Here is a 19,928-nt window from a genome sequence, read left to right as displayed (position 1 = left end):
TGAGCTGAGTTAAATGTTTTTGACACAGAGGCAATAGGTTTTACGGAGTCATCTGAATGGCAATGGGCTAGGACCACACTCACTCAGCATTTGGACACTTCCATGGTGGATGCTTGCCCAGTTGAAATGTTCCAAGATACAGTGTGGAGTGAAGCCTATCCTTAAGCTGCACAAAAGTACACTCACAGGTTTCAGACCAAACAAAGGGAGCACTTTTCTGAAAAGCAGATGCAAGGGGTGGGCAATAATAGCTGTTCTGGGAATAAACTTGTGACAGTTTGCCACTTTGCCAAGGAGTGCTTGAAGTTCTCTTAGATTAGACAGATAGGGCAAAACTGTAATAGTGCAAGGGGGAGAGGGGGCCACACCCAGCTGGGCTAGACCCTAATACGCAATGGAAGGCTGGAGAAAGTGAGACTTGGTGAGATTACATTTAGGGTCTATAGAACAGTAAACAAAGAAGGGAGGTTACATAGATGGTCCTCCATCACAGCACCTTACACAATGATATCACCAATGAGGGACAACCATTGCAACTTTTTTTAAAAAACATTGAAAGACGGAAAGTGTGATACTAACCCCAAACATCAGCAACTGATACTGATAAAAGCCAAAAGGCATATTAATGACAGTCAGCTGGTTTGATGTCTCATCCAACAGAATCTGAAGGTAGGCTTTGGCCACATTAGTTTTCAAAAAGAATTGACATCAGCCAATTTTGAGGGCAACTCCTCTCGGCAAGGCAGGGGGTAAGTGTCAAATACTGCCTGTGCATTAATAGTGATCTTGAAGTCACCACAGAGCTGAAGCTTAAGGATGGCTTCTTTATGTTCACTAATGGCATAGCACATTCACTTGAGGAAATTAATCTAATTACTTCCAGTGATGTTAAGCAATCCAATTCTGTCTTAACCTAGTTGTGTAAAGCTTCTGACACTGACTGTACCTGAAAAAAGTGAGTGTCAGCAGAGCATTTGAGAATGATGCATGCAGTGAAATTGTTTGCACGATCTAAGCCTGCAGCAAACAGATCCAAAAACTCAGAACACAAGGAATCCAATTTACGACAGGGCACTTGGTCTGACACCAAATGCAATGCATCTGCAATAGAAAAACCAATAGCAGAAAAGGCATTTTAGCCAAACAAAATTTCAGTGCTCATCATTAACCACCAAGTATATAATGAAGCAGACAACTGACTTGTAAACCGTATCAGCTGAGAATAAAAATCTGCTATTTGTTATAGCTCACCAAACGATGCTCATGTAGGCCTACAATGGGGACCCTAGTCTGGCATATGTCTGTGAATTGAGTAGGGAGAGGGTGGCCCCTATGTCAACTTTTAGGATTAATGGCTTATCTATGAGGTGGTATCTACAATAAAAAAAGACCCTTATAGGCCTCCATGTCAACCACCTGGAATGATACGAAATGTTGGTGTAGTCACTTCTCAAAAGGGTCCCAGCCCTCCATGGGTTCATTATACGGGGGAGGGGGTGGGGGAGAACAGTGGTGGGTGAACAACCAACAACTGTTCCAATGTGACTGTATGCACCTGCTGTTGTTGCAGAAGTGATTGGAGTAAAGCCTCCTAAGAAGGGCTGAATGCAGAAAAACCACACAATCTGAAACACACAAAAATATGATCCTCGACATCACCACTAATGCACTAACTAGGAGCACAAGCAAATGCATGGTTGTAAAGGAGGTAAAATTTATTGAGTCATGGAGTGACATCAACATGAATACAATGGCAGAAGTTTACATGTCTCAAACACATTTGACAACTGAGGGCTCAGAGGCTTGTGTATGCCCTTATAAAGATGCTATCCATGTCAAGTGTCACTGGTGTAGTGCTGCACACACACAGCAGACCTGGTGATTGTGAACAGTGACCGGGGCTGAACCTGGTGGCCACCTTGACTAGTTGCCATTGTGCTGTTTGAATGTCAGTGCACACCATACATGCCACTGGCTCAACTTATGTCTGTTGTGGTGGTAGGTATAGTAACCAGCAGGTTACCAAACCAAGAGTGGTATAGATTTTGGCATATTCACACTCATATTTCCATTATTTTATTTTGATTCCAACTTGTCTTACACTCTCTCTGACATTTCGAACTTCTCAGGTCTTAGGATCTCATTTATAGGTAACATTTCATAGTTTCCTGCAGTGCTGTAAACTGTTTCACCAAACCGAAGGTCCTGTAAGTTAATGAATCTCCTTGTTCACATCAACCAGCTTTTACACAGAATTTTTTGACTGCAAGTAATTTTTAAACGGTCTTGTTTCATACATGCATGTGAACCTAGTGGGTATTAAGATGACAAACTAATGATAATCTGAGGTCAGATAAAGTATATTAAATAAAATCAGTAAAATATGAGTAATGTGATTAGCAATAAAACTGGTCATCAATAATTAAAACACAAGGAGAGTATCACATAAAGTAGGTTGTGTAGTAAATTCTGATGATAAAAATAATATTGGTTCCACAAAATGTTTCACTGCTTAGCCAACTCTGATTTTTGTTGCATTTGTTGCTGGGCTGTCTGCATTTCTGTATCATTACATACTTTTTCTTTCTAGTGTGTATTGGTAACTACATGAGCTAGACTCACCCAAATTGCTGGCGACGAGGAGTAAGCGGTGAACCTTCACTTATCTGCCCAAACTGGTAATTAGCAGTACCATTAACTTTGCAAGTATCTATTCTTTTCCTGGGAGGATCACTTGATTCTGAGCGCACTCTGACAATTGCTTCTGTGTCATCTTCAAATGCTGGGCGACGGCGCTTCCTCTCCAGAAGTAAAAAGTAGATAACTTTTTCAGTATTGTGGCTGTTTTGAAGAGAAAAGTTGTAAATATCATGATGCACTTTGACATAGTTATAGTGTGTCATGCATAACAGTTAAACACTCAGTGCTGCTAAGCAAAACTCACACACACACACACACACACACACACACACTCACACACACATTTAAAATTATTTCTGTGACACATGTTCTAGTCATATTTGTTTGGTAGTATTAACAGAAAATACTTCAAGTTAAGCAATGTAGTAAAAATAAAAACCCATAACAACATTACAGTTCAGAGGTATTACAAATGAAAATAAACATTATGCAGTCCACATATATTATCTGACACCAGTTTAGTGTTAGATTTAGATAAAATGAACATTGGTTCTCAGACCAATTTAAGAGAAAATCCTGTAATTGCTACGAATATATAAGGAACAGCCAAATGAAAAAGTATGAAATATTGTAAGAACCAAACTGGCTGAAATTTGCATGTGCCGGTTTGGGATAATGTAGTGAGACATTTAGGGACATGAATACAGTGACATCACCTCCTAAAAAAAATTTAAAGGTGTGACCTGAGTAGGCAAGGTGATGCTCACTGTCTTTTTCAACATCTGAAGTCTGACACTCACTGAATTTCTCAAGCACAGAAAACCATTAACAGTGACGTGTGGAAGTCCATAGCCTATGCAAGTCCATCAAGAGCAAACGGCCCGGTCTGCTCACTGAGGGAGTGACTCTACTCCACAACAACATGTGCCCATGTGTCTCCAAGATCAAACAAAGCATAATGGCAAAGTTTAGGTGAGAACAGCTTGAGTGTCCACCCTACAGCCTGGACATGTTGCCTTGTGACTTAGATGTGTATTGTCTGCTAAACAATGCCTCATAGGGAAACTTTTCAAATTGGAAGGTGGACTGAAGGACAGTGGAGGACTGGCTTCTCTTATAGTTACAGGAATTCTGGAAAATGGTGATCCTTTATCTCATGAAACAGTGGTGTAGTTGTGCTTGAGCCTTTGATGATTACTTTTGAATAAAAACTTCAATTGTACCCAGAGTCCTCTTCTGAACACCCCACATAGAAATACTGCGGACAGTGGGAGCATTGCCCATGGAAGGCAAGGTTTTGGGTTTTAGTCCCAGTCTGACACATTTTAATCTGGCTTGAAGTTTTAAATCAGAGTCCTTTCCACTGCAGAGTGACAGATTCACTCTGGGAACAGCATGATAGGTTCAATTCCATTTTATTTCTCCACAGTATCCTTTCTTTCAGGAGCATTAGCCAACTTGAGTATGCAGGTGAGCTTTGTTAAATTTAGAAAGAAAGAGAGAGATGCTGGTAAAATTGTAATTGTGAGGATAGGTTGTAGGTCACGCACAGATACTTGGCCAGTAATAATAATAACCACGAAATTCAAAGTTCCCAGTCAAGGACACAGTTTCAGTCACGCAGCTAGTTCAAGACATACAACACTTATAGTACTGTTTCTTCCACTGATGATCCATATCCTTATCCACTACTGCTATGGTAGTTCTGGTTGGGGACCATCATCTTTATCACATACACTTGGGCATATGAATCATGCCCGGTGCACAAACTCGAGTAACCAGGCATCTGCTACATTTAAATGCCTTCGCAGCTGCCACAACACATCTCAGAATATCTGTCTGAGTCTGTTGTGACACATATCATATATAAAAATTTGACAAGACAGTCAACAGGTGTGTTTCACAACACAAGTATGGGAAAAACTTTCACAGGTGAAACAAATGGTTCCAAAAAGCAAAACTGACATAGTAGTTCTGAACAACATGGTGAGCAGCTTTGTATGCAAAGACAGTGGGCAAATGGTGCATTGCACGTGAAGAAATGTCTGAGTAGCTCGCGATGTCTGTAGAAGCAGTTGGTCATAGTTTTGTCCAATGACAGTGGTGCTAAGTGGGTGTCGGTGTAAGCATAATGTGCCGCAGATTTGTGTTGGGTATGGTGGTGCCACTCTTTGACAGCAGGGCCTGGTGGTCAACATCCCAGTGGAATCAGCAAACCTTTTTGGCATGCCACTCTAAGTTCCTTAGCTGCACTGGGCCCTCCATGGTTGTGGAGGAAGAGAGCTGACTGGTTGTGAGTGCAGCTGGTAACAGATGCTCCCCAGAAAGGTGAGGCAGGACAGCAATGTCTCTCCAGATGTTGTGTAAACTTGACTCTGCATGCAATTCTGCAATGAAAAAACTGAGTATTTTTACACAGAGTAGTAAATGTCTGACAGTGTTTCAACCTGGCTGGAAGCCAACGAATACACACTTAGTCAGGCACTGTTTGAGGGATCTTCATCAATTAAATGCAGTATTTAGTATTCCTGCCAGCGGATGTCCCAATGGAGGCAGATGAACTGGAATGGGTAGAACAGCAGAACATGCCATTGAGGATGCATGCATTACGTCAAATGGGCAGATACACTGACATCAGTGTTTACTTGTGGGTGGCATTAAGCAGAGCAGGCCAGTCATCTTGCAGAGTTAGACTGCTGCAGACCTAGCATAGCACTCATGCTGACGGTTGTCATGTGCTCAACCATTAGCAACACATGCTGAGTGACTATTGCGCATGTATCTGCCTGGGTACATGCACTCCACTGTCCGTTGTTCCATTCACAGGGTTCTGTTCCTCTGTTGTTATCAATTTACCGTCACCTTGAAGTATTACACTGACCATGTTGAGTAGTGGACTGTCATGGTTTCTGCAGGTACCAAAGTGACAATGAAGGATGTTTTTCTGTGTGATGCCCCTTCTTCTGTCTTTTTTTGTTCACCAATTTTCATAGTGCTCATTTGGGACAAGCATGGATGCAGCATTTCTGCAATGCTGGCAGAAACAGTTGTGTCTACAGAAGGGGCAGCAGCTGCAATAGCAACAGGAGTGAGCAGATGCAGTTACTGACAACCCAGAATGTGTCGGACTTGCTTCATGCCCTTGCCTTACTGCAGAGAGAGGGAGGGCGGGGGGGGGGGGGGGGGGGGGCACCCACATGTGGGGCAGTTCTCTTCTCTGCCCTCAATGACATTTGCCAGTATCAATGAGTCTATGGAAAGATGGGAGCAGTCTCTGCACCACTTCTTGAAGTTGTCCAAAATTTAAAGCCCACCATTGAGCCTGAGAAGTTTTTCTTTGACAAGCTTTGTCAGTTGCTTATACAAATTTTGGCCTTCAAACCCATGTGGTAGCAGCATGGTTGAAGTTCAGCTAGCATCATAAGTATCCTGGGTGGTTGTGGGCAGCCTGGCTCGTAGATTTGCAAGACCTCCCACACAAGTGTCATTTTGAGTATTCCACTTACACTGCCTCCTATGCAGACTCACTAATTTGTGATGTGATTGTCAGATTAGCTTCTGATCATGAGGTTCAGACCAGGGTGTTGAGCTTTTCCAGGACTTTTTAGGTGAATTGCCCAAATTGTGGAACTGTATGAGCTTATGATGGCAGCAAGGGACACCCTTTCTGATAACTGGCAGGTGGCTCAAATCGGTGTGTATAGTAAACAGTGCCAAGTGCCCTGCATGAAACCCCAGGCAACCTCACCTCCCACCAAGCTGCCTTGTGTTTCTGCTGTTGATGTTGCAAGTTCAGAGACATCACTGTATCCCCATTCTCACCTGTGGCATAGTCAGCATGTGCGTGCCACTTACAGCATCATCAATCCAACCAGCAGAACTATTGGTGTCCTTGACATCGTTCCCTCTCCACTCATTGGGCTAGCTGGGATTCCTGTCCTGACTGCCATTTGTTGTATGTCCACCATGATTGCTGACATATGGAGGACAAATGAAGGGTATAATGGTGAATAGGCCATTTGGCAATTGTTTTTGACAGTCAATGGACTATGAGTCAGTCATCAGATACCCCAGAGTCTTCACTGGACTCTGGTACTGCTTCCAGTTCCCTGTGCTTATTGCCCCAGTGTATTTTGCTGATGTTGAAAGTGGCTGGGTGGCCGGTCAAATTTTAAAGAGATACAGGAACATCGGCCAATCTCATTCATTTGGATACATTTAGGATACTGGAGAGTCTGGAGTTGCAACGGATGCTCTGTCAGATACGGATGCTCTGTCAGATTGTGTTTTATAGTAAATAGTACCTTCCCTTGCGAAGTCAATTCTCTGTCTTCACGTGTTACAAGAATGTGGAATGGCAACTTACATTGTTAGTGGGCAAGTTGCCATTGGCACAAAATATCTTTGGACATGATGCTTTTTCTGGTTTCTGTTTTCAGATCAAAAACAAACTGCATTTAGTGTCTCAAGCCATTCCTTTTCATTATTTAGGCTTTCTGCAGTCGTGCAGCCCATTGTTTGAGAATACTTTGGGCTAGGCAGGAAATTCAAGGCACATTTCTCTTAAGCCATTAGTGGTCCCAAAATTCTGTTGCCCCCACCCCATTCCTTTCCCCATGAATGGCTAGGTACGGACTGAGTTGCAGTGATGGTAGGATTACGATATCATTTCTTCTATTTTGTTGAGTCAGTGGGCCACTCCTTCGGTGATAATTGAGAAGCTCAACAGCTTCATGTGTCTTTGTGCCAATTTTAAACAGATGGTCAATGTACAAAGTGTTGCAGATTCATTTCCCATTGATCAGCAGGCAGAATTATTGGCAAAGTTGTCGGGAGGCCAGTATCTTTCCCACATTGATTTGCATGATGCTTACATGCAGTTGTCATTGGACATGGTTTCCAGGAATTCCCTGGTCCTCAACAATCCTTGTGGCCTATACCAGTTTCATTGCTAGCATTTTGGAATTTCTCCTCCACTGGCAATTTATGAATGATATTTTTGTAGCAGTTGATTCAAGACATTCCCAATTGGGTCAGTTACCTTGATGGGTCTTGGGTAATGCATCACTTGCGAGGAGCATTTATGAAATCTTCAGTCAGGTTTCCAATGCCTCCTGGATAATGGCCTTCACTGCAAGCTGAAAAGTGCAGTTCTTTCTCCCTGAAACTGCATTTTTTTTGGGGTGATTCACTTAGCAGAGGTGGTCTCCACCACACATCAAGGCCACTGTCAGTCCACTAGCACTCCAGAATCTGAAGAAGCTCCAGTCTGTTTTTAGTAAGACTGTGTATTATGCCCTGTTCATTCACAGGCTGTGCACCATCTACCAGCCATCCTTTCTAATGGCTCAACCAGAACATGGATGGCACCGAACAGCTCATTGCTTACACTTCAAAGACACTTTCCACTGTGTAACAGAACAGTTCACAAGAGGAAAATCAGCTGCTGGCTGTTATTTTTGGGGTAAAAAAGTACTACATCTTCCTATATGGGATGTGGTTCATGATCATCACTGACCACAAGCTGTTGGTTTCCTCATTTGTTCCTCACTTCAAGTTGCCAGATAGGACTGCCCACCAGTTGCAGTGGTGTACCCTCTTTCTGAGTAACTATTCTTATGACATTCATTATCACTCCACAGCCCACTGTACCAATGCTGACGCACTCTCACAACTACCGGTGGGGCCCAATTTGGAGTTTGACCAGCAGGAGGCTCTCATGTTCATGTTGGATGACACTTTGCAGCAAACCCTGCTGGATTTTCTGTTGACAGCATGAGAGGCCACGATCACCATAGCTGCTGACCTGCATTTTTGGAAAATCATTTCAGAAGTCCAGATGGGCTGGCAGATGTGTGTCTCATGGATATGGATCCCATGTGGCACATATTTTTCTCCTCTGTGTTTGTCTCAACATTATCCAGAGTGTCCTCATGCTTGCCACAGAGGAGTAATGCTATCAAGCGGTTGTCCTACCAGTGTTGCATCCTTGCATTCTCCAGTTGCTCCATGCCTCACACTGGGGTATGACCCATATAATGGCATTGGCATGATGTCATTTATGTTTGCTGGTGATCAATCATGATATCAAACTCCTTGTATGACTTGCACAGCTTGTGCTCAGAACTAGGCCATTCCATCATGTTTGTTCTCTCCTTGGCTGGTCAAAGATTATCCTTGGGGCAGGGTGCATGTTGATTTTGTAGGTTCATTTTTGAGCAGTATGTGGTAGTTGGTGGTCAATAGATTGTCATATCTCCCGTACACAGCCGAGCTGACATTCATATCATTGACAGCTACTGTAATGCACTGTCAATTATTTTAGCCACTGAGGGATCCTCTAGGACCATCACATCCGGTAATGATAGGCAGTTTGTGTCATGGGAGTTTGAAGACTTTTATATTCACAATGATATTCAGCCTCAGACTATCACCATGTTTCATCTAGCTTCTAATGTGGAGGTGGAGCATTTTGTGTATACATTCAAGACTCAGATGAAAAAGTGCTTGTCTGCTTCTCACCGCAATGATGCATTGTTGTGTTTTTTTGGCTATGTACCGGGTGACATCAGTCAGTGGTGCAGTCCAATGGAATATTTGCATGGCACCTACCAAGGGGCCTCATGGACTTGTTGTGTCAGGAGTCACAGGCCATGGACCACCACGGCCTGCTGCAGTTTCCTCCTTGGGCTGCTGTTTGGGCCCAATCCTTCTGCTGGCAGCTAGGGTGGCAGTTGGGTGTCTCAGTAGGTCACAAAAGTCAGCAGTTGTTTGTGGTGGATGTCAATGGGGAGGAGCTGACTCATCATGTCCTCACTTGCACTGATGTCCTATTGGAGCATCACCCCTGGGCCTGCCTTTCGGTTGGCTGCATGACAGTGTTGATCATAACATTATTCACAGAATGGGCTCCCGCTTGCAGCAGCGTGCCTCACCATTGCCACTTCCTTCCATGCCCTCCACCTTCCTCCCATCAATTGCACCCTTGGCCCCCACTGTGGCTCAAACCTACACCTGTCATTATGGAGCCCACAGATTTCGATCCAACCCCTCCCCTTCTGCCTCCTTTCCTCATTTGTTGATGGAAGTGGCCTCATCCTCACTGCTACTGATGTACCTGTCATTGACACAGCCGCTGTATCCTTCCACCCTTCTGGTAGAGCTGGTAGCATCAGTGTTGCCTCCATTGGTGGTTGGTCTACTGCCAGGTTCTCCAGCACTCTCTTTGGTTCTGTGCCAGAGGCCACTACCCAAGCCTGGCCATTTCAGACTTATGTGACCTTTTTAAAGGAGAGGGGTTTGGTACATTCACCAATGAATAACCTGATGAAGGCAGATTAATTGGCATGGGTAGAACAGTGGAGTGGTTCAGAAACCTGCCATGGAGGGTACATTTGTCATGTCATATGGGCAGACCCGATGTTGTCAGTGTTCACTTGTCAGCAGGAGTAAATGGAATGGGCCATTGCTCCTGCAGAGTTAGACCACCACAGACCTAGCCTAGCACATGTACAGGGAGTTCTTGTGCACTCAGTTGTTAGTTGCCTGTGCCAGCCACATGCCGGGTGATTGTTATTCATCTATCTCCTTGAATATGGGCACTCTGCTTCCTGCAGTTGAAGTCACATGGTGAGTTAGTTCCATTCACAGGGCTGTTATCCTCAGTTGTTACATTGTCACTGTCTGCCTAAAGTACCATGATGACCGTGTCAAACAGCGGCATTGTCACACCTTCTGCAGATACTAAAACGTATGTCCTCTTGAAGTCGTGCAGCACTTCTTTAGAACACCATAGTTGATCCTGTTGCCAGTGTAAGTTCATTTGTCTTGTAACCACTGAACAAAAGTGGCAAACAGGACATGTGATGAGTTCATATAGGTGACAAAAATCATCTGTATGTAGCTGATGCACAACACTTTCATTATCTTTGGCTTTGACATTTACTAAGATCATGTTTGTGTACTCCGCAAACTTATATTCAGTCATGTTTTTGAGTCACACGTGTATGTGAAAGAGGCCATGTACTGTTCAGTTTCATACAATAGGAACTTATTGCATTGTAATGACATAACCTCACACTTTATGATGTGGTTACAATACCAATACAAGGTTAACTGCTCTTGCACATAGCATTTGTATCATATTTGTTCCTCTGGCTTCGAAATGGAATGCAGCCAACTCATACTTTTTCTTTATTTCCTGAGTTTTCAGTTAGTCTGTGCATATGATTAAGTTTTTCTTATTAAGAGATTTTATTAAATTTACAAATAAAGAAAAACATATAGAATATCATTCACAGAATTATTACTGGCATTAAAAAAATTACACAGAGAAATATTTTTCCAGATGAAATCATCTGACCCTAAACTACAGTTAATGTAAAGAAATTCATAATTCTTACTTTGGGCTCAATAATTCTTGAATTAGTTTTTCTCGATCTTTGAAACAACCGAGACTAGAGATGGCCTGAAGCACATCTGGATCCATGGCATCAATGGAAGGTATAATGTGTGTCTGGACAACCTCCATCATTGGCAGTTCCAACTCTAATTCGCCCTTTCCACCAGCCGTCACCCAGGGATGTCTGTTTATGTCTGCCAGCTAAAATCCATACAAACCAAGTAAATTATCTGTGTTGGGTAACATGTAATTTATAGTAAAAAAAAAAATGTATTGATACTGACAGTGATTAGTGTTACAGATATCTGCTGTAAAATGTTAAGAGAATGATAATGCAGCATGAGGGAACAGATCATAGGTATAACTAGGATTTGATTTCGGGAGAGGTTTTCAACAGATGGACATCATAATGGACTTGTAATAGAGCACAAAATGACACTATATGTGTGTATTTATACATAAAATTTAAAAAGTTACTGTGAGTCATTTAGCTAATAAATATAATGTTCATCACAAAAATCAGTCAGTAAAAATACTATTGTCAGTGACATCTCTGTGGTGATGTGCTTTTGTATGGCAGTAAATGTTGTTCAGAAATGGCAGTGAGCATTCATGCGTAAATTTCAACAATCAACGTCTTTCTAACAACTGGTATCATTTCAAACAATAATGAGTTAGTAAGCGAGGGAAGCAGAGAAGTAGATGGAAAAGAATTTCCACCTTGTTCATGAGAGAAAGGAAGTTGCCATGACCTTTTAAAGGAAACATCTCAGCAGTTACCTAGAGTGAACTGGGAAACCACGGAAAAGCCAAATCTGGATGGTGGACTCTTGGGTTAAACTGGCTGTTGTAATGGTTTTCCAGTGTTATTAATGTGGTAGTACATTGCTGCTTTATAGTAACCATTACTGTGAAGTGCAATGATGTGCACACAGTAGCATTTGTGAAAACCTCACACAGAATGGCCTACATAAAGAGTTTATGTGTAGCACAAACAATACTGTACCTGCCTCAGTCTATGTGTTTATCTGTCTTTATGTTTATGTTATGTCTGAGGGTGTAATGTTTGTGCATGTAAGCAGCAGCACAGTATTCCCATCGCCTTGAGTCTTCTCCGCTGATGTGCTGGCTGCTGCTATGGCACAGAAGCGGCGGGATCAGTGGAGGTAGACAGTGCTCCCAATACACCCACTGCCCACCTCCACTGAGCCTGTCGCCTCTGAGAGCTCGATGGCTGCAAGTCTAGTGCTTTAGTAGAAATGACAAATGAAAAATATAATATTCTGTGAAAGCACAGAACTGGAAAATTTATATTCAAGTGTGTTACTTATTGTTATAACGTCAAGTTGAACACATATATTTCAAAACGACACAACACATATAAGTTACTGAGCAAGTTGACAAAGCAACACATTTGAACACGGTCACATTTGAATGAGCACTGAGTCCGAGTCTAGCAGCTGCTGGCTGGCTGGCCGCTTAGGTGGCGCAGCTGCTGCATGGCTGGCAGACAGCGCCGCATGTAGAGGATGCGCGTAATTGTGCGGTCGCACTTTGAATGATAGGCGAGTCACAACACTTTTCCCCCCTTTGAAATTTTTTCACAGGTCTTGATTGAGGTGGCCTATAGATTGCTAACGTCCATAGGCATTGTGTGACTGGCCGTAAAGTCTCGAGGAGGCGGCTTGCCGTATGGACGGAAGTGTCCCCGATGATAACGGGTCGAGATGACTGGAGACGTAGGGGTCGAATCTGCTAGGGCCCCTGTGCCAATCTGCCCGTTGCGGCAAGTCCGGTTGATATAACAGGAGACATGGGCGATGTGTCGGCATCTGTAGGAGAAGCAGGCAAGTAGATTGGCTCCGACAGATGATGGTCATCCAGTTCCTGCACGGGCACGTCTCCTGGAGGCGTCCATTCTTGTACTGGCACCGAGATGACGCTGAGAGGGCTGTGTTGTGAGTAATGACAGATGCCAAGATCCTGAGTGTCAGGTAGAGCTGAAGGTGGTGTAGCGGCATTCGGAACAGGTGTTCCCAGCACACGAGGCTGAAGCTGGTCTGAATGACGCACTGCAACACCCGTGTCCGTCTGGATTTCATACAGGTGTCGGCCACGGTGTCGTAAGATGCGGCCCGGACTCCATTTTGGCCGCCTTATCCCCGTACCCAGACCAGGTCATCGGCGGTGAACCGGCCAAGCGAAGGCACCCGCGGCCATGAGGTGGAAGGCCGTAGAAGATGAAGTAGCGTGCGGGGCTGTCAGCCATGTAAGAGCTCAGCCGGGCTGTGGTCGCCCATGGGGGTGAAATGGTAAGAAGCCAGAAACTGAAGAAGCTCATCATCAGCAGCAGAAGAAGTCAGGAGCTTCTGCATCTGAGCCTTAAATGTGCAGACCAGCCATTCAACCTCACCGTTTGATTGTGGATGGAACGGAGGGGCTGTGACATGCATAACGCCGTGACGAGCACAAAAATCTGCAAATTCTGAAGGGGCAAATTGCGGACCATTATCAGTAACAAGAGTAGAGGGAAGGGCTTCCAAAGAAAAAAGGCGGGCGAGAGCACTGGTGGTTGCCGCGGTGGTAGGCGACGTGCAACGGACAATGAAAGGAAAGTTAGAGTAGGCGTCAATTACGAGGAGCCAATAAGTACCTAAAAAAGGTCCCGCACAGTCAGCATCAATGCACTCCCAGGGCATCTCAGGCGAAGGCCACGGTGACAAAGGTGACTTCGGGGTGGCGGCCTGTGACGCACAAAGGCCGCAGGCAGCGACCACGTGTGCTGTTTCAGAGTCGATGCCAGGCCAGTACACATGACGGGGCACCAGAGATTTTGTGCGAGACACACCCCAGTGGCCTTGGTGAAGGAGGCGCAAGACCGAAGCACGCTAAGATGCAGCTATCACAACATGTGGTGAAGCATTGTCGATGGAAAGGAGGATAACACCATCCCTAGCCGTGAGGCGGTAGCGCAAAGCGTAGTAGTTCCGCAATGGGTCAGAAGTCTTTGCGGACGGACGATCTGGCCAACACTTCTGAATACAGTGTAAAACCCAGGAGAGGGTAGGATCAGAACCCGTAGCTGCCACCAGCTAGTTCCCTGTGATGGGGAATCCGTCCACAACCCACTGCTTGGCAACATCCAGATGGAAACACAAAAGTTCATCCTTATCGAATGCCAGATCAGGACCCATGGGAAGGCAAGACAGCGCATCAGTACATTCACATGTTGAGCCATCGGCCAGAAATGAATCTCATAATTGAAATGAGACAAGTAAAGAGACCAACGCTGGAGGCGGTGTGCAGCCTTGTCAGGAAGTGACGATGATGGATGAAACAAGGAAACAACCGGTTTGTGATCCATAACAAGATGAAGTTTGGATCCATAGAGAAAAACACCAAACTTATGAAGAGCATAAATAATGGCCAAAGCTTCTTTTTCAATTTGAGAATACTTTTGTTGGGCGCCCGGGAGCATTTTGGAGGCATAAGCAGTGGGTTGTTTAGAGCCGTCTGAAAAACGGTGCGCAAGGACTGCTTCTACCCCGTATTGAGAGGTGTCCGTGGCAAGAACAAGATGTTGGCCAAGTCAATAAGTAGCCAGGCACGGGGCCTGTTTCAGCATAGTCTCCAGTTTCTGGAAAGCCGCATCACATGACACTGACCAGTGAAAAGGCACGTTTTTATTCAACAGGCGATGCAACGACTGAACCACCGAAGCAGCAGATGGTAAGAACTTGTGATAGTATGCTACTTTCCCCAAGAAGGCCTGCAGTTCCTTAACAGATGTAGGGCAAGGAAGATCATAGATCGCAGCGACAGTTTGATGAAGTGGACGAATACCATCCTGAGAGAGTTGAAACCCCAAGTACGTGATAGATGCCCAAAAAAATTGTGATTTCTGAAGATTACACTTAAGACCGGCAGTCTGTAAGACATGACAAAGTGTGCGGAGGTTCTGAAGATGTTCTTCAGTGGTGGAGCCAGTGACAACTATGTCGTCCATGTAATTTATACACCCAGGGACAGGGAGCAATAATTGTTCCAAGAATCGCTGAAAGAGAGCAGGGGCGCTGGCAACCCCGAATGGCAATCGTTGGTATTGATAGAGGCTGAAAGGTGTGTTAAGGACCAGAAACTGCTGGGAAGCAGCGTCGAAAGGAAGTTGATGATAAACTTCTGACAGGTCAATTTCAGAAAAATGCTGGCCTCACACAAGTTTAGTGAACAATTGGTCAGGTCGGGGCATAGGGTAAGTGTCGATGAGGCATTGCGCATTTACAGTGGATTTAAAATCGCCACAGAGACGAATATCACCATTGGGCTTAGCAACAACAATGACAGGAGAGAGCCACTCACTGTAAATGTCAGGAAGCAAGAACCCTGAAGTAGTGAGACGATCCAACTCCCATTTTACCCTATCATGAAGGGACACAGGAATAGGCCGAGTCCGAAAAAACTTAGGCCAAGCAGTGGGTTTGAGCGTGATATGAGCTTCGAAGTCTTTTGCACGGCATAACCCAGGAGAAAAAAGTGACGAAAATGTCGTCAATAAGGAATCCAATTGAGCATAAGGAATAGCATCAGAGACGATATTGACAGAGTCGTCTATTGAGAACCCAAAAATGCGAAAGGCATCGAAACCAAAAAGATTCTCTGCATTACTATGGTCGACCACAAATATGGAAACAGTGCGAACGACTGATTTGTAAGATACCTCAGTATTAAATTGTCCCAAGAGAGAAATCTTCTGTTTATTGTACGTCCGTAATTGCTGAGTGACAGGTGATAGGAGTGGAGAACCCAACTGAAGATACGTCTGAGAATTAATTATAGTGGCAGCAGAACCGGTATCCACCTGCATGCGAACATCTTGACCAAGGATTTGGACAATGAGGAATAACTTCCCTGAAAGGTAAGAAGTGCAATTGACAGACAACACAGAATCAGAATCAGTGTCATGTTCATGAACATCATGTATGCGTTCGGATTTGCAAACGGAAGACACATGACCTTTCTTTTGCAATTGTGACACACAGCCCAACGTTGGGGACAATCCTCGCGTGAATGTTTCGTAAAACACCATGGACATGGAGGAAGTTGCTGGGGGTTTTGCTGCAGTTTCTTAGAGGGTTGTTTATGGTTAGGCCATGGCTGCATGTGGGAGCATACTGCGGCCACGTCAGCTGGCAGGGACGCACCGCACGCGTCGTCAACAGGGCACAGAGGTTGTATTTCCCCAACGTCACCCCACGCCTCTATTTGCGCCCCAGCAGCGTGAGAAATTTCAAAAGACTGCACGATGGATAGGACTTAATCTAGAGTCGGATTTGCCAACTGAAGGGCATGTTGCCAAACATCTTTGTCGGGCGCTGATCGGATAATAGCATCCCGTACCATGGAATCGGTATAGGATTGTTTGTGAACGTCAGTAACAAATTGACACTTTCGACTGAGGCCGTGAAGTTCAGCAGCCCAAGTGAGATAGGATTGAAGCGGTTGTTTCTGACAACGATAAAAGGCAACATGAGAGGCTACCACATGCGTTTGCTTCTGAAAATAGACAGACAGAAGTGAGCACATTTCGGCAAAGGACAATAACGCAGGATCTTTCAAAGGAACCAATTGCGACAACAACTGATACATTTGTGGCGAAATCCAGGAAAGGAACAGAGACCTACATGTTTGTTCATCCGTGGCATGAAATGCCAAGAAGTGCTGTCAAAAACGTTTTTCATAATCAGACCAGTCTTCCGCTGTCTTGACGTAAAGAGGAAAAGGAGGTATAGCCAACGACAAGAAACACCCCGCATTTGACGCCGCGACGAAATCGCGAATCGCCGATGTGAGAAGCGTTTGCTGTTCAATGAGACCTTGCAATAGTTGCTCGACAGTAGCCATGGAAACCTGTGGGTCAACGGTGAAAAGGAAAAATCCACTACCTCATCGCCAATTGTTATAACATCAAGTTGAACACATATATTTCAAAATGACACAACACATATAAGTCACTGAGCAAGTCGACAAAGCAAGACATGTGAACACGGTCACATTCGAATGAGCACTGAGTCCAAGTCTAGCGGCCACTGGCTGGCTGGCCACTCAGGTGGCCCACCTGCTGCATGACTGGCAGACAGCACCGCATGTAGAGGACGCGCGTAATTGCGCAGCGGCACTTTGAATGATCGGCGAGTCACAACACTTATTAATAGTAATGAACATAAAATTAAATTAAGGATATTCTAAGGATGTTACCTTGCTATGTTTGCAATGGCCAGCTACTGAAAATAGTTTACCTGCAATACAAATGACGATACTCACAAACTCATGGGCAACAGCACTTAGGCCAAGAAAATTCAAGTTCTGCCATCCGAAAACTAGAGGAGTTTTGGAAACTGTTTTATTCACTCGGATACAACTCTGACATGAATAACCTCAGTTTTCCCATTTTTCTGAGTAGAATTTCAGCCATGATGGAAACTACCTAAATTTTGACTTTTTCTGTTTTTGACCAAATTCTTCTAAGTTACCAGAAATGCAGGGCTTTAAATTCTGCATCAAATCATATATAGTGAGCTGGCATGAGAATTTTGTTACATCTTGGGCTCTGGATTTATTCTCTGAGACAGTTTTTCATTGTGTGTTCACTGTTAGTTCATGTGTAAATTGATGTGATAGCTATTTGGAGAAATTGCATTGTTTCACAAAAAATAACATGCTTCAAGGAACATTGGTATCTGATGCAAAGACAGAACTATTAGTCATGAAAGAATATACTCTGAACATTTAATTCCAAAGAACTAGATGATAGAGACCTGTCATGGTATACAAACAACATTAGGAAACTACTTAAGAAACAGCAAAATAGCTCTGAGCACTATGCAACTTAACTTCTGAGGTCATCAGTCGCCTAGAACTTAGAACTAATTAAACCTAACTAACCTAAGGACATCACACACATCCATCACCGAGGCAGGATTCGAACCGGCGACCATAGCAGTCGCTCGGCTCCAGACCGTAGCGCCTAGAACTGCACGGCCACTCTGGCCGGCAAGAAACAGCATATTTCCTGCCAATGGGCCCAGGGCAAAACATAATCCAAAGATACGCAAATGTTGATAGAAACATGGGTGTCGGTCAGAAAGGCAATAACTGTCAGAGCAACACATTATCACAAGGGCTTCCCCAGAACTCCCGGAAATTTTGGTTGTATATTAAGATAGAACTAGTTCTGACTTCCAATCACAGCCACATGGAGATTACAAATTCATAATGGTTTATCAGGACCACCTCCCTAAATTTTTGTTCTCAGGCCACTGAAGAGCAAAACAGCTGAAGAGGAATGCAATAACATTATTGACATTTTTACATTGTTAGGCGCTTCCTCAGTATTGCAGTCTGACAATGGTAGAGAGTTTGTTAACAAAATAACGAGCAGCTTAACTTAACTATGGCCCAATTTTAAGATATCAAGACATAAAAAATATGCTAACTACATGGATGCAGGAGAACAACACCAAGGAGTGGAGCCGTGCATTAAGATTTGTGCACCTAACGAACAATAGTGCTGTACATTTTGAAATTAAAAGATCTTCATATGAAGTGTTGTTTGGCTGCCCTCCTAAACATGGTTTGTCTTCAACAAGTTTACCTCCTGAAGCACTGATGAACATTCACTCTGAGGATAACCTTGAAAATATAATTAATCAAGTGAATGTTAGCAGTGAGACAGACTGAAACATTTCAGGATAATGATCACAGTAAATCTCCATTGCAAGGGGATAACATACCAACAGCAACAGAGGTTGAGAACAGAAAGAAAGTATTTCTGACAATAATGACTACTGCCCGATTGATTTGGATGATTCAACTTGTGCTATTACGAAACACAGAATTAAAGCATATGAGTGCTTAGAAGAACAAGTGCAAAGAACGCAGCAGTGTTCAGATTGCGGTTTCCAACAGTGGAAAAGGGCTGTACTGCGAGAATTTCAGTTCCTGACCTCAACAGAGAAAAAGGAGATGCTAGGTCGATCTTGATGTCATTCTCTAGACAATGGCTGATGGCTACTAGTGAATCGGCATGAGAGAGGGTGTGCTGAGTGAACTATATGCACGGTAATAAATTGGTTGTTTTTAAATAATGATGGAAGGGGTGATACGATATGCCACTGCAGCTACAACTTAAATGTTTTGTTTTAGGTCCCAGTCCAGTACTTGCACTCTAAGAATAATCTCAGAGGAGGAAGTTCCAACAGAGAAAACTGCTGCCCTGAGGACAATTGCGACATCTCAGTTGATGGGAAGTGGCCAGGGAGTCTTCAGATGCAACTGCCAGTAAAAAGGTCAGATTCCGAGATGCTTTTGCAAAAACAAAAATGTGTTGTGCAACTCAAAGCGCAATAGTGCATATCCTCACTACAGTAAATGAATTTTACACAATATGACTATGTTTTCATACTACAGGTGATAAATGCAACTTTCGAAGTATGACTGTTCGTTATTTCAGCAATGGTTCACATTCCTTACCTCTTGGCAGTGAAAGTATACATTCACTAATGATAGTGCACTATCCCTAGTCAATGTGTATTGTTTGACGGAACTGGAAACAGTAATCCACTTTCACTAAATGGGTCAGTGAAGGTGCACTATCACCAGTGATGGTATAATTTTCCTGAAACCTCCACTTCCACTATTACATATATACATAATGCATAAAACTTTCTCAAAGACTGCTGTAAATTAATTTCAATATTTAATCTATATTCAGAAAATGTCTAACAACTACACTGACAGGCACACAGTTCCCACATTACTTAGTCTGTGCTGACAGCACAAGGAAACAGAATATTGGGAAGAGATGTATTGTCATTGATTCAATACTAAA

General features: G+C 43.7%; 1 protein-coding gene across 1 annotated transcript in view; it reads right to left on the bottom strand.

Annotated features, from left to right (window-relative positions):
• Positions 1-19,928, bottom strand: part of LOC126418948 (serine/threonine-protein kinase BRSK2) — a 196,209-nt gene that overhangs the window by 112,546 nt on the left and 63,735 nt on the right. The window contains exons 7-8 of the mRNA XM_050085984.1: positions 11,043-11,242; positions 2,623-2,841 (exon numbers count right to left, since the gene is read on the bottom strand). Of these exons, the coding sequence (XP_049941941.1) occupies positions 2,623-2,841; positions 11,043-11,242 (419 nt within the window). The remainder of the gene's footprint in view (positions 1-2,622; positions 2,842-11,042; positions 11,243-19,928) is intronic.

This window comes from Schistocerca serialis, chromosome 9 (genome assembly GCF_023864345.2).
Source record: "Schistocerca serialis cubense isolate TAMUIC-IGC-003099 chromosome 9, iqSchSeri2.2, whole genome shotgun sequence".
Taxonomy (NCBI): domain Eukaryota; kingdom Metazoa; phylum Arthropoda; class Insecta; order Orthoptera; family Acrididae; genus Schistocerca; species Schistocerca serialis.
This window is presented reverse-complemented; position numbering and strand designations above follow the sequence as displayed.